Source organism: Salvia hispanica, chromosome 6 (assembly GCF_023119035.1).
Source record: "Salvia hispanica cultivar TCC Black 2014 chromosome 6, UniMelb_Shisp_WGS_1.0, whole genome shotgun sequence".
Classification (NCBI taxonomy): Eukaryota; Viridiplantae; Streptophyta; class Magnoliopsida; order Lamiales; family Lamiaceae; genus Salvia; species Salvia hispanica.
The window spans coordinates 8568664-8589932 of NC_062970.1; the positions used below are offsets into that span (position 1 = coordinate 8568664).

At 36.1% G+C, this 21269-nt stretch overlaps 2 protein-coding genes and 1 long non-coding RNA gene across 7 annotated transcripts; all 3 read left to right on the forward strand.

Annotated features, from left to right (window-relative positions):
• Nucleotides 1-3173: 3173 nt before the first annotated feature.
• Nucleotides 3174-6692, forward strand: LOC125192230. 2 transcript variants are annotated; one of them, XR_007171330.1, is made up of 2 exons: nt 3174-3513; nt 5598-6692. It is a non-coding gene; the product is annotated as an uncharacterized LOC125192230 (long non-coding RNA). The 2 variants fall into 2 exon arrangements; XR_007171331.1 differs by lacking the exon at nt 3174-3513 and adding an exon at nt 3526-5458.
• Nucleotides 6693-8187: 1495 nt separating this feature from the next.
• LOC125192893 (auxin-responsive protein SAUR36-like) lies at nt 8188-9211 on the forward strand. The gene has a single exon (XM_048090568.1). It carries the CDS (start codon nt 8563-8565, stop codon nt 9037-9039), a length of 477 nt encoding a protein of 158 aa, XP_047946525.1. The 5' UTR covers nt 8188-8562; the 3' UTR covers nt 9040-9211.
• Nucleotides 9212-13376: 4165 nt separating this feature from the next.
• Nucleotides 13377-18031, forward strand: LOC125192053 (VIN3-like protein 1). 4 transcript variants are annotated; one of them, XR_007171294.1, is made up of 6 exons: nt 13377-13479; nt 13930-14532; nt 14675-14985; nt 15068-16168; nt 16268-16338; nt 17703-18031. XR_007171294.1 is itself a non-coding variant. In XM_048089506.1 (5 exons), exons 2-4 carry the CDS (start codon nt 14072-14074, stop codon nt 16153-16155), a joined length of 1860 nt encoding a protein of 619 aa, XP_047945463.1. In that variant the 5' UTR covers nt 13377-13479; nt 13930-14071; the 3' UTR covers nt 16156-16168; nt 16268-16603. The 4 variants fall into 4 exon arrangements, 1 of the variants encoding a protein (XP_047945463.1); XR_007171295.1 differs by having other exon boundaries at nt 17732-18031; XR_007171296.1 differs by lacking the exon at nt 17703-18031 and adding an exon at nt 16610-17122.
• Nucleotides 18032-21269: the final 3238 nt, after the last annotated feature.

Consider the following 21269-nt stretch of genomic DNA (forward strand, 5'->3'; position numbering starts at 1 on the left):
GAATACATGGGCATGTACTATTTATTCTCAGATACTGAAAATATATCTTATGTATTTTCTCTTTATGACCTCCTGATTAAGTTGGTCTTATTTTACTGTTAACAAAAATATAAATAATGCAAGTTTTTTATTAGAATATGGATCATATAGTTTTAATACTTTTAATAGATTTTTTTATTTGATTTAACTTACATACTCCCACAAGATAGTTTTATATAGTTTTAAGAGATTTTTTATTTGATTTAACTTACATACTTCCTCCGTTCCATAAAAATATCAACATTTGGAATGACAGTTATAATGTATAATTAGTAAAGTAAGAAAGAGATAAAAAAAAATAGTAATTATAATAATGTTAGTGGAAAACGGGGCACTTTATTAGAGAGAAAGAACTTACTAAAAATCAAAAAGGTTATTTTTATGGGACGACCCCAAAATGGAAAAGTCTATATTCTTATGGGACGAAGGGAGTACAGGTTTTTCATTTTACGGGATACTCCAATATTTACCAAGAATCTTCGTCTTTTTTTTTTGATAGAAACTACGAACAAAAATCACTAGCCGAGCGTTATACAACCCAATAAGGAATGGAGAAATTACCTGTATATTGTAGAAGGAGTGAGCCAAGTCGATGAGTCATCTTTCAACAAGATGAGATACACCTGATAGTACTCCCGGATTGACGTGTCATCTCCAAAGATTAAACAACTTTGTCTCTGAATTAGTAGCACCGCAAGCAGCAGAGCTCTGACAAACTGGATGATGGCGAGTGCTGAGCTTTCGACAGAAAACTGTACAGCGAGAGGAGAACTTTGCAATGCTACGAGTGTAAAAAATGATTTGGGGTATGGAATACATGGAATGACTAGCTCATTTTAAACAATGCATGCACACATTCATGCTTTTGCGTTAATCACCTCGGAGTTAAATTAATCATGTTAGCCCAAGCATTTAAATTTCCATTCCACGTTCTCTCAAAACAGTCGGCTCATTTATTAAACAACTCCAATTGCAACACATAATAATTTAATAGGCCCAACTTTAGAAATCCCTCTTATACAAAAGAAAGTACACGCCCCAAATAAAAATTTATTGATCTAGTGGGTCTTCAAAATCAAATTCCCAGCCCAAGTAAAATAATTCCCAACTAAGAGCAGGCCCCATATAAGAAGTAAATAATAGTGGCCCAAGACCAATAACAAGTGGACCACCTTATATATATTACAATTAAAACACTCAAAAGTCAAAACAATGTACAATACTCATTTATTTCATTCTCTTATCTCATTATATCATTGTTTACTTGTTCTCGCTATATTTAATTTTAATGTAATTTTGTTGAAGTAGTTGTTTAGAAAAAAAACCCCTCTTTTGATAGTCTGGATAATGTAAACAGTTGGTTTGTAGTAGTACTTAGGATTAATTCAGTGGTCTGTGTAGATATGATACTCTTACTTTGTCTATGACTATAATTGCACAGTACATTGGGGTAGATCTAGTCTAAATTAGGATGAGTCAAATATATTCATATTTTTCTATAATTATAAGTAAGTTTTAATTTATAACCGAAATTCGATGAGATTATGTTTCAAATCCAATTTCTCTGCTCATGCACGTGTGGATATTTCAAAGTTATTCATAAAGAGATCGAATATGTTCAAGTATAAAAGCTAGCTCCCAATATGTGAATATATTAATGTGTGTGACATGAAAAAGAAAAACAAATTAAATATTGGTGTCCATAAACTCCCTCCATACCTTTTAAACCAAAAATAAAATTGGTGGGAGATCATATCATGCTCACATGCAACCATGTGATGAGGGATGGGATGGTTTTATCATTTTGCCCTTTCTAATTTAACCTTTTAAAATATAATGCCGTTGCACCTCATTTTGTTTTCTACATATATTCTTGTTATTATCATAGACATTTAATATGTATCAATATTAAATAGTCTCTATATATAAGAGGTTGGTCCAGCAATTGAGCACCACATGTGATATGTAGGATCAATTACAGCTATTCATATCCTAATTACGCCAATTTCACTCAACCAATGAGATTTAAGATTTTTTTGCTCAAGAATTGGTCCCCACTAGGATGCTACTTCTTAAATAGTATCAAATGTCGGGGATGCTAATGCCATGATTTTTAATCTACGAGTACGATATATAATTACAAAAAAAATATGAGAGTGTGCTAGCAAAGCAGCGGAAGACGTGTCACCTTCAAGTGTGTGCAGGGGCGGAGCCAGGAAATTGTACAAGAGGGGGCAAAGAATTGTATATTTTCTCAACAGCACGTATAACTTTTCTTTTGCTTTTCTTCTACAAGTTCCAGAGCTTTGGGTCTTAAACAGTCAATGACTTTTTGTTTTCTTTTTCAAAAAATAACTAGGTTTTATTAAATATTACTCCTAATTACATGTTTGACTTTTCATTTTTTTTCAAATGGGGCAATAAAGGTTTTTCTATTAAAATACTAAGGGGGCAAACATAGTATAAATACACATATTATAGTGATATTATCTATATATCTTTGTATAAATGGATAACTCAGGTGGGGCAATTGCCCCATGTATATATACACTAGATTCGCCCATGAGTGTGTGGCCGCTGACAGGCTGTTGTTCATTCTTTCGTATCTCATTATCTATCAAATTTTCACGCATATCTCCACAACTCTTCCTCTACTTTTCGTTATATACATACAGGATAAATGAATTGTGGAGTATGGAGTATTAGATGTTAGGATTGTCGATATAAATAATCGGATTTTAAAATAAAATTGTGATTAAGCATTTTTGATTTGATATAGTAAATATAGTTAGTAATTATATACGGTGTACAATTCTACCCCTTGTTTCTATGTGTATATGCTCCTGGTGTTAGGATATGATTGGACACTCAAATATGCGATTTATTTGCATTAATAAAAATTGTACCATAAGATTGAGCCATCCATATATCTTATCACATTAGTGATTAATTTGCATTATGTGGATGTAAATGTTGAAAGTTGATAGTTGTTACGGGTAGTTATGATGATGAGGTAAGTAGTGTAATTTTGATGCATATATAATTATATATATACCCCACAAGCACTCACAATAAAAGCAGACTACATGTGGGGAAAATTGGCCTTGTTTGTGAGTGAACCCTACTTTGCTTCCTCTCCTTCCTCTATAAAGCTGCTTTCTCACACACACACACCTTGTGCTATACTGGTCCTTCAATTCTCACTATGTATGGCCATGCCATTTTCATTTTCTTCCCTCTCTTCTTTCCTCCATTTCTGCAAATTATACTATTAGCTAGCTAGTTGATGCCTTGAAGAAGCATTACTATTACTAAGCCCACTTCATGCTTTTCCACAGCTTTCTTGAACTACAAATTGCTTCTCTTCTCTCAAGAATTGGGGTTTTATACAAGTTCAAGAAAGCTGTGGGAAAACATGGTGATTGTAGGCTACCTCTCTCTCCACCACTGCCACAATTCCACATTTTTTCAGAGGTATATTTTTGATATAGTGAAACCTATAGATTTATAACATGTTTTTTGTATATATAAAATTAGAAAAATTAGTGATGATGGGTGAAAACTGGAGTTTAATTGTGGCAGAGAAGATTCCCTGCAGCTCTTTGTTTCCTCTTTGTCATCAATAATTGATATATACTTGATCTTGTTTGCACTTTTGTTTTTTGGCCCCCTCTCCTATTTCATACATTTCTGTGGAAATAATTAAAAGGCTTCATTTTGTCACCTACTGCAAAAAAAATAAATTTTCAATTCTAACAATTATTTATCTCACAGTGAAAAACTCACGTAACACACTGAAACCCACGTAACTATATGCAGAGGAGACGTTAATGCTCCCTTACATTCTCAACTGGCACTGCAACTACACAATCATGACTCTTATTTACTCAATCTACCTCTTATATACTTGCATTGCTTCACAAAATTCATTGTATAAAGTTATGATTATTTTTTCAATTAATTGGCAACTATAATGATTGCTTCATGCATAATCTTTTGAGATGAGTTTAGACAATTATAACTTGTAAGTGTTGTAGTGTATTAATGCGTGATGTATATTTGGCTAGCAAAAATTCGTTAAAAACTTTTATCTTCTCTCATACTTTACTCTCTCTTCCTCTCACTTATTGTTAAATGACTTGCTCTTGATAACTTTCAGTTCCTACTTGTACCAATATATCTTGATTACTACATCATTTATTTCACGGCATTATGGACTTGTGTGCAGATTTCTGTTTTTGCAATATTTCATATCAGTTGCTAACTACAGTACTTTAATCTTTGCTTCTTTGTTTGAGTTTTCAAAATGAACAACTTGAGTCGAGTCCATTAATAATCTGTGCTTTATCATTCATCTCGTCTGCATTCAGTTTTATTTTCTTATAGTTTTCTATATTATTTCAAGAGTTATTGTTAAGATTAAATGTTGTACAATTATATATATTTCTATGTTTTTATTTTTTAAATGATTCAATGACATATGTTTAATATGTCTGTACATTTTCACCTTTTCTTGGTGCAGAAAATGAGTTGGAAGTAATAGTTTAAGTTTCTTCCATTCCGTTAAAGTGGTACTTTTGATAGATATATATGTCTTTGCTGACTATAAAGATATGGTTTGAAATTTTAATTGTCTATCTTTTGTCCATTTATTTTGTACTCAGAGGCAGCATTTTGATTGATTGAATAATGAATTATTGTTGTTGATTTTCTGTCACTAAGCTAATTAATTATTTACGTATAATCATATCTTCTCTCGTGAAGATATTAGGTCCCTTAATTTGTTGCTCACAGTACATGTGTAATTCTTGAATAGTTAGCTGCGTTATCCGTCGATTCTCTACTTTTTTTTACTAGTAATAACTTTGTAGATAGTTCATAGATCCTTAAGAAAAAAATTTTGTAGTCATTTTTGTCTCAATTTGTTGTTTTCAAAATTTCGAAAACTACATATGTAGATGTAGTATGGTCCATCACAACCAAATACTAATATATAGATATAATTTTTGTGAGGCTTAATTTGGTGAATGACTACAAGTTGGATGGATGAGTAGGTGTGACAATGACTCTATGCTATCGTTCCAAACCCATTCGGCCGGAATTATTGGCTCTCCGTCGGCATAATCCCACGTCATATTTCACCGTTCTATCTCAAATTAATTTGCCACTTTTTATTACACTTGTCAATTTAATTATATGTGTGAAAACTAGCCAAGCTAATAGTCTATCAAGTTGTATGCACGGAATAATTAAATTATACTATTAAATTGATCATAGGTTGTATGCATTCATAATACCAATAGATCAAAGAGAATTTAGATGTTTACAAGCTGTCAAAATATGTTTTATTGCTCACTTTATGTAAGAAAGAAGTGAAATTGGAGAGCTCTATGGCTTTATTTGGTGGTTTCCTTGCTAGGTTTGTATGCTTAAAAGGATTCCATTCTCTTGATGCATATGTATGCTAAATTACTATTTATTGATCAAGAAAATCCTTGTTTTCACTCTTATTTCTTATTGTAACGATATATGTATAACTGGTGTTCTTCTTATTGAAGGCTACATGGTTTCAGCTGTTTCTTTCTTCAGAAAGATTAGGTGGTTTATATTGCTTGTACTGCCTATTTGATTGAGACACAGCTGTTTAAGCCACCTTACAAAATTTATTCGTCTTTAGGTCAGTATTTCACTTGCTTCTAGCCAAGCCTTTTGGGTTATGCTTGAATATTTGTGCTTACATTGCATGACAGTTGTTAGATTTTTTCGTTTTATAAGTTTCTTCCCTGCTCTGAAGAATATTTATGGCTGAACCATCAGTAACTTTGAAATAAGTACTAGTATAATACTATTTTAGTTCAATTAATTACTCCATTGCCTTCTTACTGTTAGTGTATATCTAACGGCCCTTTCAAAAGCACAAGCATAGATGAAATGCAACTACATATTGTTGAGATCTTAGAAGTAGTGAGCACATTTTGCTAGTTGTGGGAATGTTTGTGTTAACTGAGACTGGATGACTTCCACATAGCTACATTTGATGTGTTTATGATCTATATATTGATATGTTTGGCGTCTTTCAACTATTTATGCTCACATTTGTTAATTTCTTAGTTAGCAAAGGTATAGATTTTAGTAAAAATTGATTATGGAAGGATCTTTGAGCGTTGCTGGCAATTTAGTTTGAGGGTTTCAAAAACTTTCAAAGAAATTAACATACGCATCTCAACAACTTTACTCGTGATTTTTTTAATTTTTTCTTGTTTTCTTCGCATATTGGATTTTGTTTGAGAGTTTAGTCAAGGTACACCCGGTTCATGATGGGCAGCCGGAGTAGGCAAAAATGATGAAGAAATTGAGGGCTGGTATGATGACGAAGAACATGGCCCACAGGTAGACGTATGTGAGGAAGGTGTTGCGGTAGCAGGCACAGACAATTCCCTCCAGCAACACCACCATGACAGCGATGCGGATCAGGACGAGCCATACGCCACCGCCTATGATCGGAGGAAACTCGGAATGTTGATGAGTCTGATTAGGTTGTTGTTGTCCTTTCCTATTATTTTCTTTTCATTTTTTTAGCAAGTTTAGTTTATGAATGAATAAGGTATATGGTTAAGTAGGCCAATAATATATTGCAGTTATTGCACTAAAAATCGTCATATCGACCAATTTTATGATGCATAACAATTTGATATTATATACATTTTGAGGTAAATGCAATGGATCGTGCATCCAACGAGGGAGATACTAGTTTAAATTAAAATTCCAACTAATTACGGAGTAAACAATGATCTTGGATGACTAACACAAAATAGTTAGACATCAACTCCAACTCATTAAAAGGGCCAAACCTCACACTTTGCTTGGTTGGACAAATTTCCACTTACTTTAGAGTGAAAAGGGAAACTAAATATCTTCTTCAAAAGCAAAACTATTAGGTACTGTCTATACTATCATTTTCACGCTTTAATAATTAAGATAAAAGACATCTCTAAATTTTATACACCCTTTATTAAAGAGATTAGCAATCTATCATAATAAAACAATGGAAATAATCAATGATAATTCAAACCAGGATTTCTTTTAAAGTTGTAATCTTTATAAAGATTCCTCTTTTCCTAACCTTTTTTTCTTTATTAATTAAAAAATTTTGTTATCGTTGTCAGACAGGTTTTAGATAGTGATTGCGTTGAAATATTATAAAGCAGAATTTGGACCTTAGGCCTCATTTTCAATATACAAATCGGCCCACTACCTAAAAACCGGGCCCACCACTCTTAAAAAATACTTGCAACAAATAATAGAACTACCTACAAATAATAGCTGTATACCGTACTACTACTAATAGAACTAACTACAAATAATCGGATTATATCGTACTTGAAAGTAGAGTACTGCATGTACGGATATTTGGCTGCTCTTCATACGCTGAAAGGGTTTTGCCCCCTGCTGCTCTTATATAAATAATTGGAAGTGAAAAGTAAGTAGTGATATCATTTTATATTCAATATAATTATATAATAATGATGCTTTCCTAATAAATGAGATTAATGTTCTATGGCACTCAAGGACTATTCTATACTCCCTCTTTCCCATCCACCCATTTGTTTTTCGACATAAAATTTTGAAATATACTCCCTCTCCTTTCCTTGTTTAAGTGACATTTCTTTTTCGCACGGAGTTTAAGAATAGTGTGTAAAATGGATGGCGAAAAAAATAAAAAATAAATAAAGTAAAAGAGATTTAGAGAGAACAAAATAAAATGTAGAATTACTTTTTATCAAAAATAGAAATATGTCTAATAGAAGTATTATTTTTTCTGATTTTCATATTCCTTAACTTATTATACTCACGATTACTATAAAAATATATCTAAAAATACGGTACACATTCCATTAATTTTTTCACGAATTTTTCATTATAAAATCAAACAATTTTTCGTACATTTAATAAGGCTGTAATATATGGTGACTCATGGCGGAGACTTGAGAGAGAGTCTCCTCATTTTTTGGTGGTGGGAACAGAAATATGGTGGTGTCACTTTCACAGCAGCCAGTGGCCTCACCACAGATCCATAGTTGAATTGGTAAAATGATAGCCTCCGCCTTTGAAATAATAAAAATCAACCCCAAAAGATGAAAATCTCCCGTCACCCAATCACACCTCTACATCTCATTTCCTACAATGAATAAACACTCCATAATTCTCTTTTCTATTGAATTTTTCAAACTCCCTTCTCTCTGTCTCTATTATATAACACGAACGCTCGAATCATTCCCGAATTCGTGCTGTTTTTCTCTTCTTCCTTACCTCCATTTCAGAACTCGCCCGAGTAGATGAAAAATTACTATGTCTAACATTCCAACCTCTCTCTCTGAAGTCTGTCTCACCCTTTTCCGCCTAGCCATGTCCGTCGCCGATCCTTGGCCCTTCTCCTAGAACTAACTACAATTCCCCTTCCCCCCAAAAATATCTCACCTTTGATTTTTTCAATTTCCCTAAATTTCTCAATTCTACTATATCATGGGCAGAATACGAGGTTTCTCGCTCAAACACCGCGTCGCCACAATTTTCCGGCGAGGTTTCCGGCGTGGATACCGCCGCCTCGGGAGCAATCCGGGTCGGGTCGAACCGTTGTCGAGGCTGTTCAGGTGGATCAACGCGAAAGCGAAGGCGATATTATGCAAGAATATGGGTCGATATATCCGGGTCGGGCAAGACGAGATACCGAAAGGGTATATGGCGGTTTACGTGGGCCAAAAAGAGGGCGATTTTGAGAGGATTTTGGTGCCGGTTGTGTTTATAAACCATCCGTTGTTTGGGGATTTGCTGAAGGAGGCAGAAAACGAATTCGGGTATAGCCATCCGGGTGGGCTGACTATACCGTGTCGGATCTCGGAGTTTGAGAGTGTCCAGACCCGGATCAAGGCGGGTCAGTGTACCCGGAAGTTGCTGTCGTGGAAAAAAACGCATACCGGTTTAATGGAGTCTAGAGTTTGATAATTACGATTACCAAAATACTTATTGCTACTTGTTAGTTACACGATATTATTATTTTTACTTTTAGGATCGTTTACCATTCCTGCTGTATAGATGAAATTAGGTAATTCAGATTTGTTTTGTGAGTAGGAAGTTCGTTATATATATATATATTCCTTGTTGATTTCTGTGACATAACAATTATGAGATTTCAATAATTCTTGATTTCAACTCGAGGATATGATTCACCATCTCCCATTAAAAGACGTATACTTTTTTGGTCCACACAATCTATTTTTGGCGTAGATTCCATATTAATTTTACATTTTAATATACTAAACTCTATTTTTTAGTCTATATATGTATGAACATTTTAAGTCAATACGGCGTAATATTCCTCCTGTCCTATTAAGTAAAACACTTCATGGAAACAATGTTATCTTTGTTTTTTTATCTTTTGCTTATTCTATCTTCACTAAGTTGCAAAATAATATTCTATAAAATCTCATGCTAAAAAAACAAATATTTCATTATTTATTACTAGAACTTAGGGACTATTATGTTTCCTAGCTTCATGTCCTAAGAATTTTGAACTACTCCTAGTACATAAATAAAATTACAATCATAAATGGGACTATAGCATGTCAACATTTGTGCAACTATAACTTGTGCAACACCCACGAGACTCGAGAGTCACCCAAGGCTTAAGCCACCAAAAAAGAGATCCCAAGATCATAACACGCTTTATATCTTGTCTTGCCTACCCATGTGATGGAAGTCTGATGTTCCATTCCAGCCCACACGTGCGAGTGCGTGTTAAAACCTCTTAAATTCTGAGAGATAAAGACAACCATCATCAATGTGGGCCAGAATTACCATCGAACTGATGCGGGTCGAATTCACATCTGACTTCCACTCGTGAGGCAATAGATCCATCACCGACTTGGCCTCGCTATGATACCATATTAGAAATGGACCAATCACTCGTTAAAATGTCTTATAAGGGGTAAAGTTATCCACTCTTATATAAATTAGATTAGATTATGGGAGAAAATATAAGAAATTTTAGGAGTAATGATATGAACATGATGAAATTGACATTAGCTTATTGATTTTGTATACAAGTAGTTGTGTTATGTCAAAAAAGTAAGTAATTGCATGAGTCATTTAGTAGGCGCATTCATGTATTAATATATTCTCTTTGTCCATAATCAGTAGTCTAGTTTTTCAAATTTGATACTCCATTCGTCGCTTAAAAGTTGAACTCTTTTCTTTTTGGTCCATCTAAATATAGAAAATTTCTATTTTAGGAATTTCATTGTCTCTAATAAAGTGAGATTCATTTTCCACTAACACATTTTCCTTTCTACATCTCTCTTTAAGGGAGAGGGAGTATGTAGAACTTTTCTCCTTTTTCTCTCTAGAAGTGAAAAGCTAGAAACTGAATTTCTCTCTCTAAAAAACCTTGGAGGGGGCGGAGGTGGCAGAAAATCACTCGCCGCCCCCTAGCCAACTCTTCACCGGAAGCGCACGCTACTCCCACCATGTGCCTTACTGACGATACATTCCCATCGTCATCGCCTGTGATTCCGAGGGCCCCCACTAGCCCCGGAGGATTACTTAGAGAAGTTGCGAGTTCCGGCTGCCGCATTGGAGAATCTGTTCTCCATTCCTATCAACCGGGGCTACACGTCGGCCCCTTGCCTAGCAACTCCATTTAGATCTCCACCCAGTGGGATGGTCTCCTTAGTATCATTAGTCGACGTTTAGTGGGGTGTTTACCGACGCTTTGTTGGAGAGGCTCTTTATATCTCCTGTTCTACACCGGTTTGTTCTCAAGACCATCCTCTCCTTAGGTTATGGAGACAAGGCGGAGGCCTCCCATACAATGAGCGCCATATGTGCAGCCGGAAGTTCTCGTACTCGTTGGCGTACACACCCCCGTTCCTTCCAACGGTCCCGACGCGGCCCCAACCACCTTCTAGAACGGTCTGGTCTTGAGGGCTATTTTTGAAGTGGGAGTGTCCAATCCCTCCCAGTACTTAAATCGATGTTCTCTTGGGTTGGTTCTCCAAGGTTTAAAGCTTAACGAAGACGGTGCACCATGACCAGAACCACGCGTCAAGGCAAAAGTCCTCAAACTAACAACACCCACCGTCGTTCCAACAACGGCTCCAACACCGCCCCAACCACCTTGGAGTTATAGCCCATCTGAATTCGTTCATTTCTATGGGAGTCGGTCAGTCCTCCCTAAGATGAACACCTAGATCTCAGGGATATCAATAAGCTCTGGTCCCCTTGCCAACGGTGAAGAAATGGAGCTAAGCGTCCTCCACAGCCAGGTCTAGGTCGGAGTTGTTCCGATCTCAGCCATACCAGAATCACCATGCGCATTGTCGCGGATGACCGTTGGCAAATCCAACCAACTATCGCGTTTAGCCGCAAAACGACCACTCTACAACACTGGCCGATCCCCTCTGACGAGATCCGGTCGGCAGGGCTGGGTAATGTCTCTCAACGCCAGCGCAGGATAGGGACAGGACATGGGCATGCAGGCGTGGTTTAGGGTTTAGTGCATTCCTGTGGGGACCACAACTAAGAGGGAGATCTTGCAGGAAATAGACAAATCCCCAGCCCGCTCTCCACGCGCCAAGTCCATTGAGGGGCGTTGTGTGCACGCGCTCACCAGCCCTGCGCTAACCTGGTCACGCAGATAGGGACGTCTCGCAAGAAAGAGACGAAAGTCCCCTCGCCACACTCTCCACGCGCCAAGATAACTCAGAAGGGTGTTATGGGTCTCGTGTCTCTCCTTATCCAAGCAGGCTTAGATGACATCATCATGATGGGCGGTGCGAGCCACGCACGGCGCGAGTTAAGGTCCGGTTGATGTACCATTAGGACAAGGGTCTGATGACGCCTTGAAGATACCACCATCTCCCTCAGCGTATACACCTTCAGGTGAATGGGGTCACGCGTCAGACGACAACCTTGCCCTGGTTTGAAAGTAAAATGAACAACAAGCACCGCAGTGGAAGTTAAGGCCCACATTTGCGATCCCCTGTTTGTGTACCAACTGCAGCCAACATCGGAGATGACAAGAAGCCGTCCTCCCCCGAGGCAGCTATCAATACCGTGATGGATGGTTATGCTTAAGTTAGGATTTATGGGCTTAGTCTAGTTGACCATGGGCACATGGCTATCCTGCACCAAGCCTTCAAGCTTCGGTATATGTGTGTGTGTTTGAGTTCCCAGGAGGGCTTTGCCCTCATGTAACATCTTTGCATGCTTTCTTTATATTTTAATGCATTTAACCATAAAAAAAGGGGATGGAGTATGTCTAATAAAAATTGTCACTTTCATTTTTTGGTAAGTTTTTTTTCTAATGAAGTGAGTCTCATTTTCACTAACAATATTCAACCACATTTTTAAGTATATCTCTTATACTGTATTATTTTTTCTTTAAAATTCATATCGTACATTACTAAGATTATTGATAGTAGGTGGATGGAGTTGCATCTGCTTCGACGTAGGGGCATCAACAATGTCGTGCTCACGACGTGAGCTGGATGTTTCAAATGGAGAGCACGCGTACGTTACATGAATGTGTGTGCTTGAGCCCACTTGCACAACACATATCTGTTTTCCAATCAAGATATGACACATGGCATTTACGATTTTGTTTTATATTCCCCCCATCCCTGAAAAGTATGAACTGGTCCTTTTAGTCTGTCTCTGAAAAGTATGAATTTTCTTTTTTCGGAAATCCAACTACACTACTAATAATGTACACCACACTTTTCGCTAACACTATCTCTCTTACTTGATCAATTATACATTAAATTCGTGCTCAATCAAAAGATTCATATTTTTCAAGAATGAACTGAGTAATATTTTAATTTGAGAAATCAAATTTTGAATAAAAAGTTAACTAAATAATCCAACGGTTGATTTTTTAAAACCTACGACCATATTTTATTTTAATTATTATTTTTCCTATATAAATACTCTTATTCTCCACCCCATTTTTGTCCACATATTTTCATCCCATTCTCATCTTTTATATCTATATAAAATCCAAATAGAAAATTAACTTGGATGTATTAAAGTCGATTCTGCCATCCTCATCTTTTAGATTTCAAATTGGTAAATTAATATTTAAAATATATTGATAGATTATTAGGATAGAATATTAGCTTTTGCTTTCGAATTTTGGTGGAAGAATGAAAATCATAAATTATTATTTTATTAATATAAAATAAAATAATATAAGACTCATAGGTTGTAATTTGAATTTAATTTGACTTGGAAACGTCCAAAATATAAATTGTTATCGTAATGATTGATAGTGGTAAAGTGATGCGACTATCTTAGAAAAATGCGTCTCCCTCCAATTCCATGAAAATCGAACCAGGGATTTTGGTATTTTTAGGCGAGATCCCCTTCACTTACTTCTTCCTCAAGGTATAATTTCTCTCTAATTTGTTGATTCTTAGGGTTACTGTTTTTTATAGAGCTGAAATTGATTCACTGCTTATGTTTTTGCGGCTTCAGCTTGAATTTCGAGCTGCATTTCTCTTTTTATTGTTCCCCCATCCCTCTCTGTAGAGAGATTTTGAGCTGGTTTAATCTCATTTCCATTGCTTTTGCTATTTGAATTTATTTAATTGAATTTATTTATTTTCCACCGGAAAATGCTGCACTTTATTCAATTTTATTGTTCTCTAAATTTGAATTGTTGTTTCAGATTCTTATCTCTTGTGGTAGGTATAGCTGAATGATTCATTTTGTAGAATTTTTTGTTGGAATGGACTGGCACTGCTTAGGTCAAGTGTTTTCGATGTTTTGTTGCACATGTTTTAACTAATAATCTCTAATTTTCTACTAAATCACACCGATATTATCTTCATGCAGTGAAGCAGGTTTCTGACAGTTGACACTAGAAGAACATGCTTCAGGATTTGAAAAAAAAAGGATTTTTGTAATCTGTTCCGACTCGGTACCATTTTTGAATAACTTATAACATCGAGCAGCTATAAGATTAACAGAGCGAAGCATGGCTGAACCTCTGATGAGAGATTGTAGAAAAGCATCAAAGACATACGAATTCAAGAGATCATCTTCAAGTCCCAAGGATCAAGTTCAGCAATCTAAAAGACCAAGGAAGGGGGAAAACCCTGTGCGAATTCCACTGAATCCTGACCATTGTCTTGATTTGAAATCTTCTAATTTGTGTAGATGCAAAAATTCTGCATGTCGAGCCTCTCTTTCAATAGATGACACATTTTGCAGGAGGTGCTCTTGCTGCATTTGCCATTTATTTGATGACAACAAGGACCCAAGTCTTTGGTTGGAGTGTGTATCTGATTCTGGTGTACGAAACTCTTGTGGTTTGTCGTGCCACATTGAATGTGCACTCCAACATGGTAAGGTTGGGGTTGTTGACCTGGGGCCAATGATGCAGTTGGATGGAAGCTATTGTTGTGCTTCGTGTGGAAAGGTTTCTGGGGTACTTAAGTAAGTTGTTTGCCTCCACTATTATCCGGTCATTGGCCGACCTCCATATTTATCATTCCTTTTTCGTTTTCCAATTCAACCATCATACTTTCACGTGTGGTGCTGTTTCTTAACATTTCTAACTTCGTATTTATTTTGGCAGATGCTGGAAAAAGCAGCTGAGTATAGCTAAGGATTCTCGTTGTGTTGATGTTCTATGCTATCGGATATATTTGAGTTTCAGGCTCCTGGATGGGACTTCTAGATTCAGTGAGCTCCATGAGATTGTTAGAGATGCAAAATCCACATTAGAAACAGAGGTTGGCCCAGTCAATGGAGTTTCAGCAAAAATGGGTCGGGGCATTGTTAGTAGACTCTCTGTAGCTACTGAAGTGCAGAGGCTCTGCTCCCTTGCTTTTGAAAAAGCTGACAAACTGATGGCCTCAAAGTCTACTGCACCCACCAATTTTGTTGGTAATACTTCAATCTCTCGGTACCTCCTGTATGAGATCATGTTGCCTACTGCTTACATCATTTTGCATCTCCACTTTGGCAGAGGGTTCACTTCCTGCAGCATGCAAATTCCTGTTTGAGGAAGTCACATGTTCTTCAGTTGCACTTCTGTTGATTGAATTATCAACTGCATCAATGAACGCCATTAAGGGATACAAACTCTGGTATTGCAAGAAAAGAGTAGAGGTTTACTCTAAAGAGCCTGTTTTTGTCTTTCCAAGAGATCAAAGGAGGATATGGATATCGAATCTGCAGCCTTGCACGGAATACTCGTTTCGGATCATATCTTATACAGAAGATGGGGACTCTGGACACTCTGAAATGAAGTTCTTTACAAAGAGTGTACAACTTATTCACGATAGCCATTATTCTAGTGCTGAAAGACCTGGAGTGGATGCATCACATGGAGGGAGCTCTAGTTCCAAGAAAAACCACAGGACTGAAGAAATAGAACTAGACTCGGGATTCAAGGTTCGAGATCTTGGAAGAATATTGAAGCTCGCTTGGCTGCAGAGTCAAGGCTATTTGGAGTCATTTTATGGTTTACATGTGAATAGATGTGTTAATGATCATGCCGTAGTCAAGCTTGAAACTAAGCAAGCCAGGCCGCCTTATGTTGCACGTCAACTTGACTTGAATGTTGCTTCCGTGCCTGATCTGAATGAGGAGTTCACACCCCCTGTTGAGTCATATAGAGAAGAAGAAAACGGGTGCACTTTAGGGCAAGCTGTTGAGGCAGATGATGCTATTTCTCACGGCATACATAGAAAATGTGGAGAAGTACCTGCTGATTCGAAGCTGGTTGGTTGCAATAAAAGACCACATAGCGGCAATAGGGAGACACAGGATTCTGATAGCACTCTGACAAACGGATCCCCGTTCCAAGTTCAGACTGATCTATGCTTGGATGAGAACTTTGAATACTGTGTAAAGATCATCCGTTGGCTGGAATGCGAGGGCCATATTACGAAGGATTTCAGATTGAAGTTGCTGACGTGGTTCAGTCTAAGATCCAGTGAGCAGGAACGCAGAGTGTTAAACACCTTTATACAGACTTTAATTGATGATCCGAGTAGTTTGGCAGAACAGTTGGTTGACTCATTTTCAGATTTATCCGGCAAAAGGCCATAAAATGGCTCGGCTAGTGAGTTTTGGCGTTAAACTTTCTTGGGGTTATATGCATTTGTGATTACCATTCTTGTGATAGATTAAAGTTGACCATGATTTTGGATTTTGTTTACAGGTGTTTTTTGCTGAATGAACTTGGAGCAATATGTCCGTATCAATGGTCTATTTAGCTGGCACAGATAAGAAGTAAGAACATCATCCCTGATTCCTTTTACTGACTGCCTACTGTTTGAGGAAGTTGTGGGACAATTTTTCAATAGCTAAGCCTCCTGATTGATCATTGATAAGTGAATGTAGATTCCATTAATACTAGGCATGATTGTTGTTGTAGACATATGCTAATTTATCTGGTGTTTCAAAATTCTGTTTAATTTTAAAATGTAGGATCATCTGATATGATTTCTGTAAAATCCCCTCCAGTTATTATTTTAATTAATATAATTGAATGGCTTGCGAGGCCGTTATTCACGGTTTGGGACCCTCACGTTGTGTGAGCCATGGTTACCTGTCTCTTCTTCCATTTCCCCCTCCTCGCTGTCTCACTCAATCTCTCTCTCTCAAGGTCCGTGTGAGCATTTTTTGTGTATACATGTATAAAATCTCCGTCCTAATGTAATTGAGTCATTTTTTAAGTGATTATTTCATCTTTTGACAAAAGAAATGCCTCGCATGTTGTGGAATGGAGGGAGTAATAAATTGATCCCATTAACCATGGGGAATTGAGCGGCATCTTAGTTGTATAAGGGTGCCCAAATCTTGCAACAAAAATGACAGCTAAAAGGTTTTAAAAAAAGTGGAGGTGTTTTTGTGCACATGCCTTTCTCACAACAAAGACAAGTCTTTCTCATCTCCAACAAATTAGTCAGGCTCTTGCTTCTCCTTGTTCTTTACAACTAGAGCTACTCTCCATATTTCTATGCTTCACCTATGTTTTTTTTAATCTTAGTTCATAATGAAAATGGAAGAACTCTTGAATCTTAGTATAAATTATTTATCAAATTATAGCTAGTCAGCTACCGGAAAGTTTGATACTCAACTTGAGGTAGGGCTGTTGGAATAATGCAATCGATCGACCGAGGAAAACAAGGTGATAATTGAGGAAGAGAATTCAATAATACTCCATTGATTGTATTGATTACCCCTTAATAGATGCTAGCATTTAGTAGTACTATAATTAGCTGTGTATTAGTATTAAATAATTTGAAGCAATAAACACATAAATTTATTACCAGCATTTAGTACTTTATAACCGTACGTAGAATTGTGGCAAATATTTTTTACCTCATTTTTTGTGGCTGATTTTTGGGCATGGAGTTCAATTTAGTTTCATCCAATGGTTGGCCTTGATTGAATGAATGGAAAATATTTAATTACCTAGTTTCTTATCTATTCAATATCTTGTCACACAAAGTTTGGCCCTTGACCTTGAAGAGCGGAGAATTTTCTTGAGCAATACGACGCTAGACAGCATTATAAAAAACCAAAAATAGATCAATATTTGGGATCAGAAAATATGGGATTAATAGGGAAGGGTTTCACATTGATGTTAGGGGTGATTGGAGGAATATACATTGCACAGAAATACAGATTGCCCAATATTACAAAAGATGGAGAAAGCATGTTTATGAAGGGGAGAGTGATAGACCGGAGCACCAATATCAAGGCCAAGGATATGGATCAAGATCATCTATGATCCAATTTCTTTGTATCAACATGTTTTTCTTTTCTTTTCTTATTTTAAAAGTTGTGTGATATCTTTCCAAAGGTATTGCCATATTTTCGTTGCAATCATGTAATGAGTTAACACAACTTTGATTAGTTGTTAATAAATAGTACTCCTAGATTCTTTTTGTATTTGATGCATATATCTATATATTACAGTGTTTGACAATTTTTGATATTGCACAAAAATCAGACACAAACACACACTAAATTAAATGAGGTTGGGTCAAACCTTGTTGGATTTGTGTCCTTACCCGGTAGACTTGTTAGAAAATTATCGGTGAATTATTTAATTATATTTTTTACTTTTTACAAAATTATACTTTAATTTTATTCTCTAGACTTGTGCAGATGAAGTTTAAATCATGTAAATCATATTTTTATCGTGTAATATCAGGTTTTAATCAAGTAAATCAAGTTTAATCGTGTGATGTCAGGTTTAAATCTTGTAAATCAAGTTTGTGTCGTTACCGTGACTTGTCAACATGTAATATATTGTGTCTTTAACAAGTTCGTGTCAGGTACGGTTATGACAGAGTTAATAATTTCTTTTAACAAGTTAGGTTCGGTCTATTAGATTCGGGTTGAGTCATTGTCAGGTTGATCCGATAACAATTCAACTCTTTAATAGGTTGGAAACATATTAGACCATATTGGATTGGATTATTATCCGGTGGACCCGATAATAATCCAATCAGCACAATTTAAAACACCCCTAAGAGCATCCGCAATGGTACATAGGCTAGCAATAAGCCAGCAATAGGCTAGCCATTCTCTCCCTTGCCACGTCAGCAACACTAAAAAATCCACCTGCCACATCAGATTTAGGCTAGCCATAGGCCAGCCATAGGCTAGTCGCAATAAAAATAATTCAAAATATACTACATTTACGGAATTAAAATTACGATTAAAATACGGAATTAAATTTACGAGACATATACGGGAAAATTCATTAATTTTATTTAAATAAAAAAAGTACATTAACTAAAAATCATAAAAATAACATAATAAAAAAAAATTCGGGCTTCCACACACGAGCCACCTTGAATCTGTTATAGTTTGCCGCTAGCCGAACGGGACGGTATGACATGTTTCTGTTTTTAGGTCTTAATTTTGTATTGGGCTAGTTGTTGTTGTCCATCGCTAGATGTTGCTCTTGTACAGAAATTTAGAGATAGAGAAAATCGCGTTTATATAGTTTTTCAAAAATTAAAAAAAGAATTAAATTTTTTTTTAAAAAAAAGAATTAAAAAAAAAATTAAAAAAAAAAAGAATTTAAAAAAAAAAAAAAATCGGCGCTGGCCGATCGGGCCGCCACAATGGCGGCTTGCCGATCGGCCAGCCTACAACGAAGCGCTTCGCCGGACTGCAATGGTTCGGCTAGCCGATCGGCCAGCGCGACAATCGGCTAGCCGGTCGCTAGCCGACCATTGCGGATGCTCTAATATATCAAATGTTTAGGCCGATCAACTAATAATGCAACTCCATAAAGAACGCACACGTTTTTACTTAAAAAGTAAAATAAAATTAAAGAAGAATATATAATTCCCACACATGACTATATAATCCATATTAGTGTATATAATACACATTATAAGAATCTGTGTTTTGAAGAAATTGGATAGAATCAGCAGTAGAGTGATTGCAATATTTAACAAAAGTTTTTGGTCCCCAAGCCCAACCCAACCACATCCAACTCCATTCATGTCTGCCCAATATTTCACTCTGTTTCTTTAAGTAGAGTTTGAATTTATCCATCATTTGTTTTTAACTCTTTGTAATTAACTGTTTTGTGACTATAAATAACTCTGTTTTCAACGTTCAAATGCACTTATTGGGGGGGGGGGGGGGGGTTCAAGTCATACAAAATATATTATGAGATTTTTGAGGTACAAATTAAAATCCCAACTTGTTCCAACTTCCACCTCGTATAGCAAGCTTGGCTAATAATCTGCAACAATTTTACAAAACTGAAATTACACATTTAATCAATATTCACAACAATTTTAAGAAGCTACAGCATTTCTGCACAAGAAGATAGGGAGGAGAAACTGATCTTAAAAAGGCAAATCTTAACGCCTTCACCTATTCTATTAAGGTGAGGTTAAGAACTAAGACATTTTGTATGTTCATGTTTCTGAAAGAATCATATTCCAAAATTTCCTACAATCTTCCCGCGAAAAAGTAATTAATAGTATAACCTAAAGTCTCTACTAGGGACAAGATTGAACAAGATTCTGATGAGTAAATTTATGACATCGGATCACAAACCGGATGTTACTGCTATGTAGGCACTTCTATATTGAGAAAGTATCCGATCAATATTCCGAGGACAAGGCCAACTAAAAGCACAAAAATGGATCCAATTCTCCCTTGTCCAGTTTGTTTCCTCATGAACTCCTGCGCAGCAAATGCAATGAAGCATGTAAACATAGAAAAACAGGTGCATATATGAAAAGCTAACTACATGTAATGCATGAAATAGGCTGAGGCAGAAAAAAGCTACAGCAATCATGCATCGAGAGAGCAGTCGATGGCAAGAGGATAGAAAAATCGTCTCAATTCATGAATTCAGATCCAGTTTAGTACTCCCTCTGTCCCAATGTAGATGTCACACACTTGGGTGAGTGATGGCACGGGATTTTAGGAAAATTTTTTGTGCATTAAGTCAATAGAGAAAATATATTTTTATGTACAAATGTGAGAGAATTTTTTCTAAAGTAGCAAATGTGATATCTTTTGTGGAACACACTAAAAAGGAAAGTGTGACATCTACCTTGGGACATAGGGAGTATGTTTTAGCTTAAGATAGAGGTTTTTGATGATATGTCGTTTGCAAGATTAATTAACTAAATCAAGAGCCGCAAAACAAACAAATTAACTAGCATAAAATATTGAAAATATGTCTAGAAATATAGTCATGGATGTGGTTTTAATTTTTAAATACATTAGTCTTTCTCGAGACTATCGAACACAGACAAGGGCATGTAAGCGAATGAAAAAGGCTCGTAACAAATATCTTATCTTTTAATTTGACTTCAAGTGATTCTATAATCATTTCAAGATCCAATAGTGAAATATCCTTGCAGATGATCAACAACTCCAACATGGACAAGAGTTTAGTATATGTCTAGCATTACAATCAAATATGATCCTTAAATTCAAATCATTCTAACTAAGTGTTTGCAGAAACAATAACTATCTGCTCAGGTCAGGCCTATACATGGACCTACTGGTGTTTTTAAATAAAACAACCACATCCTTCGACAACAATTAGGATGTCCTTTCAGTGGAGATAACAGTTTTGCACTTCATTAAGAATTAAGATTAGATAGAGCTTGATATTTGTCAAAAAATAACTAGATCTTTTCAATGTGTCAAATTAAAAAGGGCTC

Bases quoted from the DNA above. Each gene is read 5' to 3' on its own strand.
- LOC125192893 (XM_048090568.1), top strand. From the start codon at position 8,563: ATGGGCAGAATACGAGGTTTCTCGCTCAAACACCGCGTCGCCACAATT.
- LOC125192053 (XM_048089506.1), top strand. From the start codon at position 14,072: ATGGCTGAACCTCTGATGAGAGATTGTAGAAAAGCATCAAAGACATAC. The intron at 14,533-14,674 runs GTAAGTTGTTTG...TTATTTTGGCAG, and splicing joins AAGGTTTCTGGGGTACTTAA to ATGCTGGAAAAAGCAGCTGA. The intron at 14,986-15,067 runs GTAATACTTCAA...CCACTTTGGCAG, and splicing joins TGCACCCACCAATTTTGTTG to AGGGTTCACTTCCTGCAGCA.